Here is a 16,772-nt window from a genome sequence, read left to right on the forward strand (position 1 = left end):
CTCCCTGTGCTATGCAGCTGTTTCCCACTAGCTATCTATTTTACATTTGGTAGTATATATAAGTCCATGCCATTCTCTCACTTTGTCCCAGCTTACACCTGCCCCTCCCTGTGTCCTCAAGTCCATTCTCTACGTCTGCGTCTTTATTCCTGTCCTGCTTGGGGATTATTTTAATGTTTATTGATCATCACATAATTTAACTGCAATAGTATCTAGCTGTGATTTCTCAATAAAATAATTTTCAGTAGAATAAGGACACTGTATGCCTGGGTGGCAAGGAGAAAGCATTTTGCCCAATCTGCAGCATTACTTAAGGCTCTGATGACACCTGGTAAGCCACTGATAATTGATTCTATGACTCATTTGGCACATCTTAATTCCCCAAGAACTATTTATTTTTGAGATTTGTAAATCTCAGACTACTCTGATTTAGTCCCATTTTTCAAGTACTAGTCCCTTTGACAAGGGTCCTCCTATAAGATCTCTGCTCCTTCCCTCTCAAAAAACAAAGAAGAGGAAGAAAGTTAGGAAAGACATATACTGCCACTGGAAGTAAATTTATTGGTTGACATTACATACAAGGAACTGTGCTAAATGTTTTACACAGATTATCTAATGAAACCTATTCATCAGCTAAGAGGAAGAGCCATTTCCTGATGGCACTATTATTTTTTCTCTTACATCCTATTTCCTCAAGTCCTTGTAGGTGAGGTATGTATTTCCTTTGTCCCTCATGGCTATTTCCAAACCATTTCTTCTTTCTTCCCCTTCAAAAACCTCCATACCCTTTTACATTTACCACCACTACCTTTTATTGCTGTCCTCTATTACCTAAAATTTCAGGCTGCAAAAGAAAAAATAAAATAAACCTGATGCCAAGTTAATCAATAAATATTTGGGAAGAGGATGACAGAAGGGTGCTACCACAGGATGAGCATAAGAGGGGATATCTGAGCAGAGAACAAAATGAAGCAAAGGTGTGAATACAGAAATACCTGCAGGAAGAGAGTTCCAGGTAGAGGGAACAGCAAGTACAAAGGCATTAGGACAAAAATGAGCTGGTCTGCCTAAAGGGAAACAAGGTCAGTGCAGCTGCAGCAGAGAGAAATGGGTAGAATGGTAGAAAAAATTGGGGCCAGACCATATTGGCCTTAGAAAGGGCTTGCAATTTAAAGTATGATGGAAAAGAAGCCAATGGAAGGTTTTAAGCAGGACAGTAATAATGTCACCTAAGTAATACTTTACAAAGGGCACTCTAGCTGCCATATGGAGAAGAGATTATAAGAGGGAAGAAAATATACAGCAAGATCAGTTAGGAGGTAACTGAAGTGGTCCAGGGGAGAACCACCTAAGTGAGAGTTGATGGTGGCTTTGACTGGGGTGTGACACTTGAAGGAAGCAAGAGGTCAATTTTTTCTTTTTAAGAAGGGAGATATTACAAATTGGTACAACCCACTAAAGAGGGAAAACTGTTAATGCAGCACAGAGAGAAAGGATAATGCAGAGGCAAGGTCCTTGATTAAAGAGGTGGTGGAGCCCAGGGCACCTTACAGAAGGGTTATCCTTAGGAGTCAGAACAGTTCCACACTCTTAAAAAGAGAAGACAAAGTATATGAATGTGCAGTAGTGTACTGCAAGGAGGTTACAGAATGGGCCAATATTTGAATGAATGTTTCTATGACTGCTGTAATAAATTACCACTAACTTAGTGGTAAATCACCACGAACAACACAAATTTATTGTCTTACAGGTCTGGGGACCGAAGTCTGAAATGTGTCTCACTGGGCTAAAATGAGAGTGTCAGCAAGTCTGTGTTCCTTCTGGAGGCTCTAGGGGAGAATCTGTTTCCTTTGCTTTTTCAGCCTCTAGAGGCTGCCCACATTCCTTGGCTCAGGGCCCCATTCCTCCATTTTTTTTTTTTTTTTGGCTGCCCTACGAAGCTTGCAGGGTTTTAGTTCCCCAATCAGGGATCGAACCTGGACCCCGGCAGTGAAAGTGCTGAGTCCTAACCACTGGACCGCCAGGGAATTCCCTCCATTCCTCCATCTTTAGAGCCATCAAGAGAGGATCATGACTTTCTCATGCTTCCATCCCATTGGTTCTCTCCTCTGCCTCTTTCTTCACTTATAAGAATTCTTATGATTACTCTGGGTCCACCTGAATAATCCAGAAAAATCTCCATATCTCAAGGTCAACTGATTAGCAAACAATTTCATCTGCAACCTAATTCCCCGTTACCATTTAAGGTGACACATTCAGTAGGTTCCAAGGATTAGGAAGTGGACATATTTGGGGGTCATTATTCTGCCTACCAGATAGGTTGGCAACTTTGGTGAGAGAAACATTGCTTTACATTTGTTGAGAAATAAAAGAGTTCATTAGCTGGGAATAAAGAAGGAGAAAGGCGTGAAACAGTCTTCTCCGGAAGTGAGAGAATAGCTTGACAAAAGAGTACAGCAAGGTAGTGTTTTGCGTCCACTTGAGGTCTGACTGAGAAAAGTTAAGTGATGTTCTGTGGTTTCCTTTGGCCAAGTAAATTGCTAAGGTAGGTGTCATTAATACGTGGAGGAAAGACAGAAGACTGAAATTTAAAGTGTTGAGGCGGGGGTGGAGTGGGGAGGGAGCAGGTGAGCAAAAGTTTGAATGTATACGTAAGGAGTGGTGACAGTAAAGAACCACAGAAAGATGTGAAGATGTAGCCGCAGGGAGGGAGAAATGAAACAGTGAAGAACTGCAGAGTAACTGAATTTTAAGTCAAGATGTGGTCAAAGAAATGGCTGAGGTGGACCGAAAGGAAGTGAGTTGTGAAGAGAAGGTGGAGGTCAGAGTGAGATGCCTACAGCCACACTGTTAGAGGTGAGAGAGTTTTTGATTATAACAAGGTCTATGGCTGGGCCATGGGAGTGGGTTGCTGCTTGAGAAGGAGAGGAAGGAGAGGAAGGAGAGGAAGGAGAGGAAGGAGAGGAAGGAGAGGAAGGAGAGGACGGAGAGGACGGAGAGGAAGGAAGGAGAAGCCACGGGTCACCCACAAATGGAGGCTGAAGCCAGCAAGAATGTGACTGAGGTAGTAATGGAGAGACAGACAGTGAGACTGGTGCTAAAGCAATCAATGAACGAAGGAAAGTGATCAAAAGGGAAGTCACTATGACAATGACAAGCAGGGGTGACATAACCTGTTAGCATTTTTTTTTTTTTCAAGAGCTCAAATTGCAAGGGAAAAGAAAAAGTGGAAAGGGCAATAGGAAATAAAGAAAACACCAACATCTCCTACTTGCCCTCCAGTACCAAAGTGTAAGAGAAAAACAAAGTCCCCATTTGAGATGGTTACAGGAAAAGCAGTGTAAAAAAATAACCAGGTTTCATGAACAGCACCTTTCAGAAGGAAAGGGGAACGTTCAGAGAAACGGTGGAGGATATAATGGATTTTGCTGACCATGAGCTCCATCAAGTACAGCAGAAGGGTTTGGGGAAGGAGTGGAGGGTGGGTCCCAGCAGTGGGGAACTTGAGTCAAATTAGGCTATGCACAAATCCATGAATCTAGATGACAAGAGATGACATTCGAAGTCTGAACTTCTTGGGCAAGATGAGGTGCACAGGATGAAAAGCAAAACTGAACTAGTCTTAGTGGTCTCTTAAGGTCAAAAACAACAACAGCAACAACAACAAACAAAACTGGGTCTAACTTGCCTGCTTATTGAGACGAGCCTCTTATCTGCAACAGCCTGCATGCTGCCGTCCCCCTCAACACACATCATTTCTTCACTCTTCTCCTTACCCAGGACAGATTCTAGAGCCAACATTATAATTTCTCCCTTGCAAAAATCCTCACTCCCTCTTCCCCTGCACCTGCCCCTGTTGCTGAAGGAAAAAACACAACACACCATATAGTCTAACTTTAAATTCATAAAAACACATCTCAACACTGTTTAGCTACCCTATGTTTCCACAGAATGTTTGCTTTTCCCACTTTCCAAAATGACCATTTCAAACCATCTCCTTTTTTCCTCAAATATTCCACCCCCACCTCAGTTCTTATTTCACCGAGGAAAACACAAGCAGTACATGGAACCGCTTCATGTTCCGACAGCAAGATCGGCCCATCTGTGTGCATCTAAACGCACACCTCCTGCATTGCCTCTCATCCTTGCTCCTGCCAAAGACCAGTCCTTCCACCATTTCTGCTCTTATAGTCTCAATGTCTTTGATTCTTTATCCTTTCCCCTGCAAGATAATTTTTCCTTCTCTCCTATGTCATTCCTATGATGTATCACCCATCTTTTTAAAAAAAATAACACATACACACACACACACACACACAATCTCCCACTGCACATCCCAACCTTTTTTGCAAGAATTATTTCCAAATGCTGCCACCACTTCTTCAGTTTGCTTTCATTTCCTCCAACTGAGCTCCGTTCCCCAACTTCCACTAACACTGCTCTTGTCAGGGGCAGCCTCTGTCCAAATCACTCTGACAAATCCAATGGTCACTTTCAATTTCTACCTCATTTGACCTCATGGGAGCATGAGGTAAAACACTTCTTTCTCGTGGCTTCTGGGAGACCACTGTTCTTGTTTTCTTCCTGCTTTGGTCTCTTTTGCTGGTTCCTCCTTCTCTGACCACCAAATACTATATTTGACCATGGTAAGTATCAGTACTGGTCCCCCTGATCATCTTCAGCTATGTGTATTCCAAAAGTAATCTAACCTATTTTTATGGGGGTAGAAATGATTTCTGTGCCTGCTAATGATGACTCCTAAATCTTTATCTGCAGTCCTGAATTCTCCCCAGTACCCCAAACTCTGTACCCAACTGCCAATTTACATTTCCACTTAGATGTCTAAAAGGCACCTTAAATTCAATGCAGTCTAGGGAACTCTTTATTTTCTTCCCTAAATATTTCCTCCCAATTTTTCCCACCTCATGAACCAACACACCTATCTACCCCGTTAGCTTCTCAAGCCCAATAACTTGAGGTCATCTCTGATTACTCTTTTTCTCTCACATCTCACAACCAGTCTATGAATAATTCTGCTTACTCCATATCCAAAATATCTCCAGAATCTAGTAACTACTCACCACCTCCATGCTACCACCCTAGGACAAGTCATTATTATGGCTCACTGAGACTACTAAAACAAGCTTCTAATTCATCTCCCTGCTGCTACATGTCTCTCTCCTAAAAATTTATTCTTCAAACAGCAGGCAGAATGATCTTACTTAAAACATAAACTGTTCACATCACTCTCTTTGTCAAAACCCACTAACAGTATCTAATCACATTTTAAATAAAAGCCAAAAAACCTTAGTTGGCTTACAAAGTACTATATGATCCAGAGTCTTTTACATCTTTACAATCCGCCCCCTCCTTCTTGCTTACTCTGCTCCATCGCCATTGCCCTTTGAACATGCCAAGTTTATTCATGCCCAGAAGATTCCCCGCTCCACACACACACACACACACACACACACACACCCACACACACACACCACCACCACCACCACCTCTACCTCTACCACCACCACCAAGCTGAACTAAACAAAAACAAAAATGAAAAGCAAAGAAACTGTGCCAGATCATCTTATTATTCAGATCCTCAGTGAGGTCTTCCCTGACTACCTAATCTAAAACAGCCACCCAGTTACTCATGTGATTTGAATTCTCTATATAGCATGTGTCACAAACTCTATGATATTTTTTCATGTTTACTGATTCCCTCAGCTTTATCCCTATTTGCACCTCTTCACCTAACTGTAAGTTCAAGAACATACTAACCATGACAGCTTAAACCACTGTATCAAGAAGTACATTACTGGGCTTCCCTGGTGGCAAAGTGGTTGAGAATCTGCCTGCCAATGCAGGGGACACAGGTTCGAGCCCTGGTCTGGGAAGATCCCACATGCCACGGAGCAGCTGGGCCCGTGAGCCACAATTACTGAGCCTGCGCGTCTGCAGCCTGTGCTCCGCAACGAGAGGCCACGACAGTGAGAGGCCCGTGCACCGCGATGAAGAGTGGCCTCCACTCGCTGCAACTAGTGAAAGCCCTCGCACAGAAACGAAGACCCAACACAGCCAAAAATAAATAAATAAATTTATTAAAAAAAAGTACATTACTAAATTAATGAATCCCCACCTTATGCACTGTAACTTAAAGAACTTACCTTATCTACAGACATACCTACTAAGCAATAAAAGATTGAATTCAAAACCAGGTCTATTGATAATAGTTCTTAACTAATATGCATATTATTTCTCTTTGCTACTGCTATTCTCCTATCAATTTTCTCCTGTTCATCTTTTCAATTCACATTTGGACGTTCAACTTTATGCCATAAATAACCAGGTTCCTAATTCTTTCTTTTAATTCTTTCTCTTGCAACATCAAGGTAAATGTGTCTGGGCTTAAGGACATTAAATATCTCAAGCTCCTACAGAGTTTTACATGCAAGAAGTTGAGTTCTACATGAAAGTAAACTTATACTTCTCACACTATAAGCAAAATTGGGTATTGAAATTTTACTTTTAAATAAAATTTTATATAAGAAAAATATCCATTCATAATGACATTCTGCAGTAATATAAACTATGTTATTAAATTTATAAGAAAAATTCCTGAAGTAACTGGAAACCAGCAGTTACTACGATAGAATTTTCCCTTTGAAGATATGCTAGGACACCAAGCAGAAAGTGCCATTAAACTAACTGTAAAAACAAAAACTCTGATGAGTCAATCTGAACTCATGTGCCTTCAAGAAGATTGGTATCAGGCTCTTACCTCATACGAGGAAGAGGGGTGGGTTGAGGGGAGGAAAGCATACTCACAAAGACAAATGGGACATGATGAGCACATACAAACACTCAGAAAGAGAATTCAGGTAAGAAATGAGGGTAGAAAGAGAAGGATCCAGATCATATGCTCCAGATCTCCTAAAACGGATTCACAATTCTACTCTTTAACTAAAATTTAAACTCTCAAATGATGCAACATAAGCAACAGGTTTGTACAGAACCATGTAAGACAGTTTCAAAAAATCCATTCCCGGGCTTCCCTGGTGGCGCAGTGGTTGAGAATCTGCCTGCCAACGCAGGGGACACAGGTTCGAGCCCTGGTCTGGGAAGATCCCACATGCGGCAGAGCAGCTGGGCCCGTGAGCCACAATTACTGAGCCTGCGCACCTGGAGCCTGTGCTCCACAACAAGAGAGGCCACGACAGTGAGAGGCCCGCGCACTGCGATGAAGAGTGGCCCCTACTCGCCGCAACTGGAGAAAGTCCTCGCACAGAAACAAAGACCCAACACAGCCAAAAATTAATTAATTAATTAATTAATTTATATAAAAAAAGAATCCCTAAAATGATTGGTTTAAAAAAAAAAATCCATTCCCAAAAATTACTTCCAGCTAATCACTATGACTGAAAGAAAAGGTTCATAGAAAGCTTCTGATTAGTCAAAATCCAGTAAGAAATATTTTTCAAAACAGTATGTTCCAAATTAAAAAAAAAAAAAGTATGCTCCACAGTGTCATGGGAATTCCCTGGTGGTCCAGTGGTTAGGACTCGGCACTTTCACTGCTGTGGGCCCAGGTTCTATCCCTGATCAGGGAACTAATATCTCGCAAGGCACGCGGAGCAGCCGAAAAGAAAAAGGATGTTCCACAGCATCACAGAAGAAACTGCAGCAAAACTACCCAAATCCCAATGCTTTTACGAGAAAAAGCACATGTGTTTGTTTTCTACTTACCAGTCCTAAAATAATTAATAAGTGAATCTCTAGTAATTCCTGGAACCTTGCAGGTGGCAAACAGCATTCGGAATTGATTCATATCTAGAGGAGTATTTCCAACTTTATGAACAGGCAATTTTTCTCTATTAAAACAAACCAAAAAAGTATATTGACCAAGAAATCATTATAAAATTTATAAACCAAACAGTCACACCTATAGTATTCATCCCCAAACGAGTAAATTAAGCTTCTCAACATTGTGCGACCTGAGATCTTGGGTAAATATGTAACCAAATTGACATAACTATCCTTACTTTCTTAATAGCTGCCAGTAGTTCAAGATATGCCAAAGACTTATACTTCCTCTTTCCAATTGCGTGCCTTCCTTTGGAGGCCAGTAGTGTTCAATATGGCTTGCAGGACCCCCAAAGTTGACATGCAGTTGTGATGGTATACGAACATCCAGGTAGGCAACATTCAGCCACCAGTCTTCCAGCTAAAAGAAATTAAGAACATCAGCCTAATGCTACTGATAATACTTCAGTGTGTAACTGCTGGGGAGAAAAAAGCTCTATTTGTCCTTTTTTCTTTAATTAGTCTTCAACACTTAAAAACATGTTTCATTTTAAATCATCACAGATATTAAAAAACGGTACTATGATCATTTCTTTCTTTCAGAATTATGGGATCTGAATTAAGTACTATTCAGTTCAACTACATTATCAAAAACGTGAAACAAGAAAGCACTGAAACAAACACCTTCAGACCGATCATACTGAAATCACCAAGTACTCAGAGTACCAGGAGTACCCAACAAAGTACTCTAGGTGTGTTTTCTCAGAGTACCTGGGGTACAATAGATATTCAACAAATCCTCAATTATAACAATTATTAAGGCACTTATAATTTTCCTATTTCCTTTTTCATAGAAATATGAAAACTTTTCAGTAGGCTTAAAACTAATTTGGATTTTTCACTGATACCACTTTCTATGTGTCCCTCTTTCACAACATTCAGCTGAATTTCATGTATAAGTAAGTGGATCTCATCAAATTACCTGGAGCTCTTTTTGAAGAATTTGATGTTATAAACTATAATCAGTCATTTCGAAAAAGATATAAGTGAAAAGGATACAGGCAGAACAACAACTTCTTTACCTTTACCCTAATTAAAGTCACTCAAGGCTCAAGATTGAGAAAAAAGGAATCTTGAGGTATTTATTATTCCATCATAGGTATCAAAGGACAATGAGAAGATCAACTTGCTTTTTATTTCTAAAACTAAATGACAGTTACAATAATTATTTCTAGATTAAGGCAATATCTTAAATTATGAAAACTCATGCTCTGGTTTGTACTACAGAAGCAGAGTAGTTAAGACGAAAAAGTCAAAGAAGATTCCTTGTGGCAAATTACTGAGATCCTCAGTAATTATTAAACCACTGTCTCCTCAGTCTACCTAACTGAAACACAGACTACTCATAACCATTCTCCACTCCACTTTTGTAATGGCCCTTTTCTCCTACGTACTGTTTAAATATTTGTATGCCACCAATGTGATGTGTATTTTAGTGTTGTGGGACTTTGATTATCTGGGCAAAAGGTTTTCCTCAAGCATGGTCTACAGATGACCTGCATCAGAACCACATGGAGTAGTTGTTAAAATAAGGATTTCTGGGCCCCCATTCCAGAGATACTGAACCAGAATCACTGGTCCCAGGAACTCTGCATTTTAACAAGTTCCCAAATAGGAGAGGAGCCCACACACAACACTTAAAACTCCCCAGAGTTAACCAATTCACTCATTCTTTTGGATGATGATAAAGACAACAATAATGGTAAGGATTTTACAGTACAGTAATAATTTTAAAAAGAAAGCCAGATACACTTTTTTCATTAAGTATCAATATTCTACTTCTAAGTACAATAACATAAATACCCAATTTCTTTTTTCTTTTGCCCTTTCAAGTAATTTCTGCTGCAATTTTTCTCCAATACCATTTTGAAATTTTTGGACAATTGCTTCAGTTTTCTTATATTCTTCTTCATTTGCAAATGGCTTTACTATAAAGAAAAAAATATGCATTAAAGTACTTAGATATCAAGTACCACAAACTCACCTCAGTTATTCTTACACAAATCTTGACTCAGTTATATAAAACACTTATGTATTAGAGCAGTCCACTAAATTATAATCGAGTTTACAACATGAAAATGGCTGAAAAGCAATAATGCAAAATACTGGAAAAAATAAAACAGTGGATACTATGTAGTCTGATAACTACTTCCCCCAAAATTATTTAAAAATCATTCTGGACGATGATAGTTAAAATGACATACAGGACTATCATCTAGCTACTAGTCCAATAGGAAAGTAAATCCTGTTTAGCCATGACTGAGAGAAATTAAAGCTTCTTTCCATTAATGTTGAAGCAGAGCCTTAAACATTATGAATGTAAGTGCAATATGTATGTAAATTTCAGTGTAAAGCCTTCCCAGAGCAGTGTAGGGTCCCTTCTGGCCAATAACGATTTCCCTCACACAGAGACACACACACACACACACACACACACACACACACACAAAGTATACAGGGGTATACTTAGGAATTATACCTAGTCCATGAAAACCAAGTGTTCTGAAAATTAAGCTATAGATGAAAGTAAATTAGAAATCAAGGGACATTAATATCTTCCTTTTGTTTTATTTTTGTCACTTCAAAGTCTTCTCTTAAAGTTAATTTAAATAGCTGCATTCAGAGAGCACAAGTGAATAATCAGTGATTTTTTTAAAAAAGAAACTAGAATTCCAAGATGAAAGTAGGTGCGAAAAAAGAATTAAAAAAAAAAATCAGAGGGCTTCCAATTAAACAAAGGGAACTAAGGTCATAAATTTATCTTCACTTCTAGAAACTCACTAAAATGAGAGTAATTAAAAAGGCATAAATTCATAAGGACATAGAAAATGAAAGAAGAGAGGACAGCAGACAAGTTAACATTTTACAAATTAAAAAACACGTAGGAAAATGGTGACTGACCGCAGAATGGAGAAAGCATCGACAGCCTGGAAAGTGGAATGTAGTGGGAGACGGGAGGGTTAGGTGCAAACCAACAAGCAAGCTAACTCCTGCAGCAGAACCCCAGGAAAGTTCAAGAATTCAAGACACATGGACTTCTAAAGGCAAGGGACAAAGTGAGGCTGAAAAAAGGACAACTGCTTCAACGTCGTCGGTAAAAGCAGCAGACAACCACCCCATCCACATATGTCCCTGTAGATCTTCTCCATTCTAGAAAGCCAGGCAACTCCTTCCCAATGGCACTAGAAATCTGAAGGTTTACTCTTAGGAGAAGTTGTACCAAACAAGCAGAATACATGGATTCTAGCTCATATTTTAAAAAGAGGGATTACAAAGAAAGTGCACACCAGAACAATGAGCCCTCCTGCGCCCCTCTCCACTCAGCTCCCAAAACACTAGCAGTCAGGCTTATGCCTTCGCAACAAAAGATGAGAGAATTCTTCTTTGGGGAAGCTATCAATCAGTCCATGAGAAAGGAGTACTGGTATTTGGATATGTCCCAATGAAACTGCTAGATCTCTGCCCTATTACCCTTCAAGGCTCATTATAAGGCCCACTTGTCGCCAAGGTCTACCCACGCACACGGAGCTCCCAGTCAGCTTCTCAGGGTCTGACTCAAATATGAATGACTAAGGATTGCCAGATATTTGAGGAAAGCCTCTAACATAACAGTCAGAGAGCAGAACAAACCAAAAAAGGACTAATGATATCAAACAGTAAATGGACCAAAAAGGGACAGGTACTAAAAATGAAAGGAAAACAATTTTTTAATTAAAAGCTTCGCCCAGAAGGACCCAGATCCAAGTAATAGGAGTTGCTCTCAGAAAGAGAAAAGAAGCGAGGAGAAAACTATAAAGGAAATGAAATTTTAAAAATTTCCTACAACTGAAGAACATGATTTTTTACATGGAAGGGACCCACTGAGTGTTCAGAGAAATAAATGACAAAACCTACACACCATGGGACATCACTGAGATACTCAGAATAATAGGGATAAAGAAAAGGTTTCCAAACACATCCAGGGAGTGAAAAACAGCAGGTCACATTACAGGATCAAATACCAGAATGGCATCAGATTTCTCAAGAGGAGCAAACGAACAGTGCCTTCAAAACTTACGAAAAAGCCATTTCCAACCCAGAATTCTATACTCAGCCAAACAGTCAAGTATGAGTAGCATAAATACATTTTTAGGTCATAACATTCGTTTCCTCCCAGACACCCTTTCTCAAATAGCTACTGAAGATTTACTTCACCAAAATAAGGGAATAAAAGAGGAAGACAGAACCCAGGAACCATGGAATACAACACAGGAGACAAAGGTGAAGAGAACAGCCAGGATGATGGCTATGGGAGAGCCCCAGGGTAAGCGTTGTCCAGCCAGCTTGACAAAAGTGAACACTGATTGGAACAAGAAGGTAGGGGGCCCCAGGAGGGATGTCTCCAAGAAGAAATAAAACTGACGGACTATCATATGTATTTAAATGGATTCAGGGATTTTAGGTGTAGTGAAGTATTTGGGAGTGAATTAGTTGTGGATACAAAGCATACTAAGCAAATGAAAAATGAGGAAAAACCCAAAAATGCAGCAAAAAGGTAATCAAAGTACTGTACACTGAATGGGTCTCTTGTGAATAACTGCATAACCACAAACCCTCAATGGTCAGGTAAATCAATTCAGGTAAATACTGATTTAAATCAGGTGAACACTAATTTAACTGCAAATGGTGATTTCTTACAACTACACAGAGAAAATGAGAGGGAAAATGTGGATATGTTAGACTGCATAAACGTTGGGACGCGAAGGTGGAGGTTAGGGGGTGTAGGACAGCTAAATCTACATCTTTTTAGGAACTAATATATAACATCTACGACTAAAAAAAAAATCCAAGAAATAGTAGTATATAAGAATGTTAGTTTAAATCTGGAGGTAAACACAAGAAGCAGATAAAATATTTGAAAATGCTTGCCTAAGGGCATGGAATTGGCAGTGGGGGAAATGAGGCAGAGAACTAGTACTTCTTATTGTAAGCCTAAAAGTACTACCTGGCTTTTTAAACTATGGAAAAATTAACGTGAGAGAGAAAGACAGAAATGTTTTGGACATTTTAAGGATAATTTTAATTATCATAAGCCTAGAGGAAAAAGCAATTAGACCCTCATCAACTTCTAATAATTTCGCAGTTTTCTAAGTTGCTAGCAATATTAATATATGCTAAAAGATTACAAACATACCTGATTCAAGGTATTTCTTTAATGATTCTTCAAGTGAAGGAACAGGCAGTGATGGAAGAGAATCCTGGTACTGAAATGTTCTTTCTTCAGTTGATTTAGCCAACTGATTTTCCATGATGCGATCACAATAGGAACACTAAAGGAAAAAAAAAGCCCTCACCTCACAATTCAATTTCATAAATATTCTTTTAGATGCTAGTGTCAACTCACTACATCACTATTTAGTGACCACAGTATATCTAGGACTTGGTCCTAGTCCTTAGGAATTCATTAACTTGTCAGAGAGAGAAAACCAATTTAAAAAAAAAAAAGTGTAGAGTCAAATGTGCTAGAGGTCAAGGAGTGATCAGTGAGACCAGTATAATTATCATTTATTGAGCACCTACTATTTGCCAAGTACTGCAATAAGTGTTATAGAAAATGTGTTATCTCTCTCATATTCACACTATCTCTGAAAGGTGGCATTCACTGCCGTTTTACATAAGAAGTCAAAACTCAGAGAGATTTAGTAAATTGCCTAAGGTCAAACGAACAACTCAAATCCAGATCTGTTTGACCACAATCTTCCTCCCATACAAAGGCTACACGATAGTGGGTGAGGGGACTTACAGTAGGTCTAAATGGGTAGGTAGAATTCAGATGTGTAGAAAAGGATAATGGGCTGAGAGAAAGAACTTTGAAGAGGAAAATACGAAAAGTAGTGGAAGAGTCATCCAACTATAGAGTTACAAAATGTTACAGAGTACATAAATCATATGACAGGCTGCTGTAACCTAATCCTGCAGTGGTGTGAGGCCTATACAGAATGATCTCAAGTATCCCAAAGCAATCTTGTACATTTTCCACAGATGTATTAATTTTCAGAAAAATCAAAGTGATACAAAATGTGAATAAAGAGATTCCTCAAAGAAGCCTTTATAAATTATATATTAAAATAGCAGTTGAGAAATGAAGAAACATTAATATTGAATAAGAATTTCCTGTCCTTTCAAATACTACTTGTTAAAACTAACAGCAAAGCCAAATAAAATATTCCACTCAGAAAGTTACAGAATAAAACATTATAAAAAACAATGGTGTGGCAGAGACTGTTTTCAGCCAATATAACTTTCCCCCTTCTTTCTTAACAGAATCCTGAGTTTCAGCTGGGTAGACAGCCATATAGCTGTATCTTTCCTACTCTCCCTTGGAGCTCAGTATGGCTTTGCGACTTGTATGTTGCCACCAGATCATTCCCCTGTAAGGAACTACAGGTGTTCTCCTGTGCTTTCTCTCCTCCTCACTGCCTATCAGGAAAGTCCCAACTGGAACAGCACTTTGGACCCATTTACAGGAGCCACGTACTGAGGCTGTCAGAATCTTCCTACTAGCCCTGGACTCCTTCTTCTAGATATATCAAAAAAAAAAAAAAACTTTTATTAATGCCATTGTAGTTTGGCTTTCTTTGTTAGGGGAGAAGAGCTTAGCCTACACCACTAATATAAAAAGATAACCCCAAAAATGAGGTACAACAAAGATCTCAATTTCTCTGCTTCTTCCTTTCTAAATAGGAAGAAGCACTTCACTTTCACCATCCGTAAACATGCCTTTAGATCGAATAGAAATGTAGATCTGGGTCCAAATACCAACTCGCCATTTTCTAGCCATATGCCCCTGCACAAATAACTTTACCTGAATTTCTTCATCTGTAGAGAGGATGCTCAAATAATCAGACAGAGTTGTTGTTAGGGTTTTGGTTTTTTTTTTTAATACCTGCAAAACTGCACTGTAAAAATAATCTAGTTTTAAGACAACCATATCAGGCTAGGTAGAATTTCTATGAGCTGCTCCCATGATTCTGCCCCCTCTAATACGCAGAACCTGTGAATATGAGATTATCACTTCCTTGACTGTAATGGTGTTATTGCACAATTGACCTTACTTGAAGTAGGGAGGTTATCCAGGTGAACCTAATCTAATCATTTGAGCCCTCTGGAGCAGAAAGCTTTCTCCAGGAGGTGTCAGAAGACTAGTCAGGGAGATTAAAAACATGAAAAGGATTGGAGGTGCTATCTGGCTTTGAAAATGCAGGTGGTCTTGTGGAACTGAGAGAGGCCCCAGCTGACAGCCAGTAAGGAAACTGGAACCTCGCGCCTACAACTGCATGGAAATTAATTCTGCCAACAACTTCAATGAGCCTGGAGATGGATTCTCCCTCAGAAAGCCCAGACCAACATAACTTTTATTTCAGCTTTGTGAGATCCGAAGCAGCGTACCCAGCTAAACCTACAGAGACCTCCCATCTACAGAGCTGCTAGTTAATAAGTTTGTGTTTTTTTAACTGTTAGGTTTGTGATAAATTGTTATGGTAGCAATAGGAAACTAACACACATATATAGAAAAAAATAAGCTATTCTCTGTATACATCCCTGCCACTCACTAGACTCTAGGAATCTGAGACCACGACTACCAGTACCATACTCACTACAGTCTTAACTCACCAAAAGGTACACAGTAAAAACAAGAATTATCAGATTCTTTCATGGAGGATTGTTTTGAACTCTCAATCACAAAGATTAAATAATACAATTCTAAACTAACCTACAAATGCATTAAGAAAATGATGACGCTGGATTTAATTACAGTGGGCCTCCTGGGAGCAATAAGATGTAAACTCAAAGTAGAAAACAGAATCAGGTAAACAAGAAACAGAAACAAGTAAAATAGATTATCACATACCGGTACACCAAGATCAATTGTTTACGACTTCCAAGAGCGTGTTGCAACAAATCTATTTTGGAATCACAGAGATTTGAACTGGGCTGGTGACTGTGGGCAGGAAGAAAAACAAGTTTAACAATTGCAGGGGTAAAAAATTAACAGAAACTAGTAAAAGAAGGTGGAAGACAAACAACTTAGGGGTTGGAGGCCCCAAGCCTCAAACTTTTGGCAATCACAGCAGACACACGCAAACAGTCCAGCTGCCAGAAAGCTGGATAAAAATTACTACACTATTAACTAGGTTAACTACTAGGACAACTACACTCCCTTCCATGAGACAGTCCCCAGAAACGATGTACCTCCCGGTGCCCGGGTATCTGGTGCCGGCGCTTTGTCGTAGGGCTGCAAGTTCAAAGCTTGGCTCTAGAGACAGGAGGGGTAGAGGGCGACGAGGTCGGAGACTCCTCCCACCAACGCAAAGGCAGCTCCGCATACTCCAAAGCCACCAGGTGAGAGAAATTCAACCAAGCACCACGACGGACCAGCCTAGCGGCCCAGCCTCAAGGATACCTCTCAGACCCCGGCAAGCGAGATGCCTGATGCCACCCCCGCCAGTCCTGACACCTCTGACGCTCTCCACTATTTAACGCTGTTCTAACGCCTTAACTTTTCCCCACCCCTCGAGGGTTAGCCGGGGAGAGAGGGAAAAAGAAGGGAGGGAGGGAACTCTACTCCGCAGGCCGACCACTCCCGACCCACAGCGGTTGATAAACTCCGCCGCAGCGCTCAGCTGCGCAGGCTCGCTTCCCTGAGGCCGCCCCGGAGCGGCAATTGGACGGAGACCCGCTAGGGTCCCGCCCCCCGGGCAACGGGGAACGGGGATTGGCTGGGAAGAAGCGACGGTTCCTCCCCCCAACCCCCCGCGTGCTTGAAGGCGGGGGTGGCGGGCCGGGCCTGCGCTCTGGTGCGACCTAGCTCCGCCTCCCGTCTTCTGTCGGGGGTAGGGGTCAAGGTTTCGGGCCTCGGAAAGGCTCGGCGG

The 16,772-nt window shown here is 40.4% G+C and overlaps 1 protein-coding gene across 7 annotated transcripts in view; it reads right to left on the reverse strand.

The window, feature by feature from the left end:
- CROT (carnitine O-octanoyltransferase) overlaps positions 1-16,512 on the reverse strand; it is a 104,749-nt gene extending 88,237 nt beyond the window's left edge. For 6 of the 7 annotated variants that reach the window (XM_036863814.1, XM_036863815.1, XM_036863811.1 and 3 more), the window contains exons 1-6: positions 16,093-16,503; positions 15,752-15,841; positions 13,034-13,169; positions 9,664-9,788; positions 8,040-8,221; positions 7,744-7,868 (exon numbers count right to left, since the gene is read on the reverse strand). In XM_036863814.1, coding sequence (XP_036719709.1) covers positions 7,744-7,868; positions 8,040-8,221; positions 9,664-9,788; positions 13,034-13,148 — 547 coding nt within the window. In that variant the 5' untranslated portion in view covers positions 13,149-13,169; positions 15,752-15,841; positions 16,093-16,503. Of the gene's footprint in view, positions 1-7,743; positions 7,869-8,039; positions 8,222-9,663; positions 9,789-13,033; positions 13,170-15,751; positions 15,842-16,092 lie in introns of all 7 variants that reach the window. The other variant, XM_036863810.1, reaches the window with a different exon arrangement.
- Between the last annotated feature and the right edge of the window lie 260 nt (positions 16,513-16,772).

This window comes from Balaenoptera musculus, chromosome 9 (assembly GCF_009873245.2).
Source record: "Balaenoptera musculus isolate JJ_BM4_2016_0621 chromosome 9, mBalMus1.pri.v3, whole genome shotgun sequence".
Lineage (NCBI taxonomy): Eukaryota > Metazoa > Chordata > Mammalia > Artiodactyla > Balaenopteridae > Balaenoptera > Balaenoptera musculus.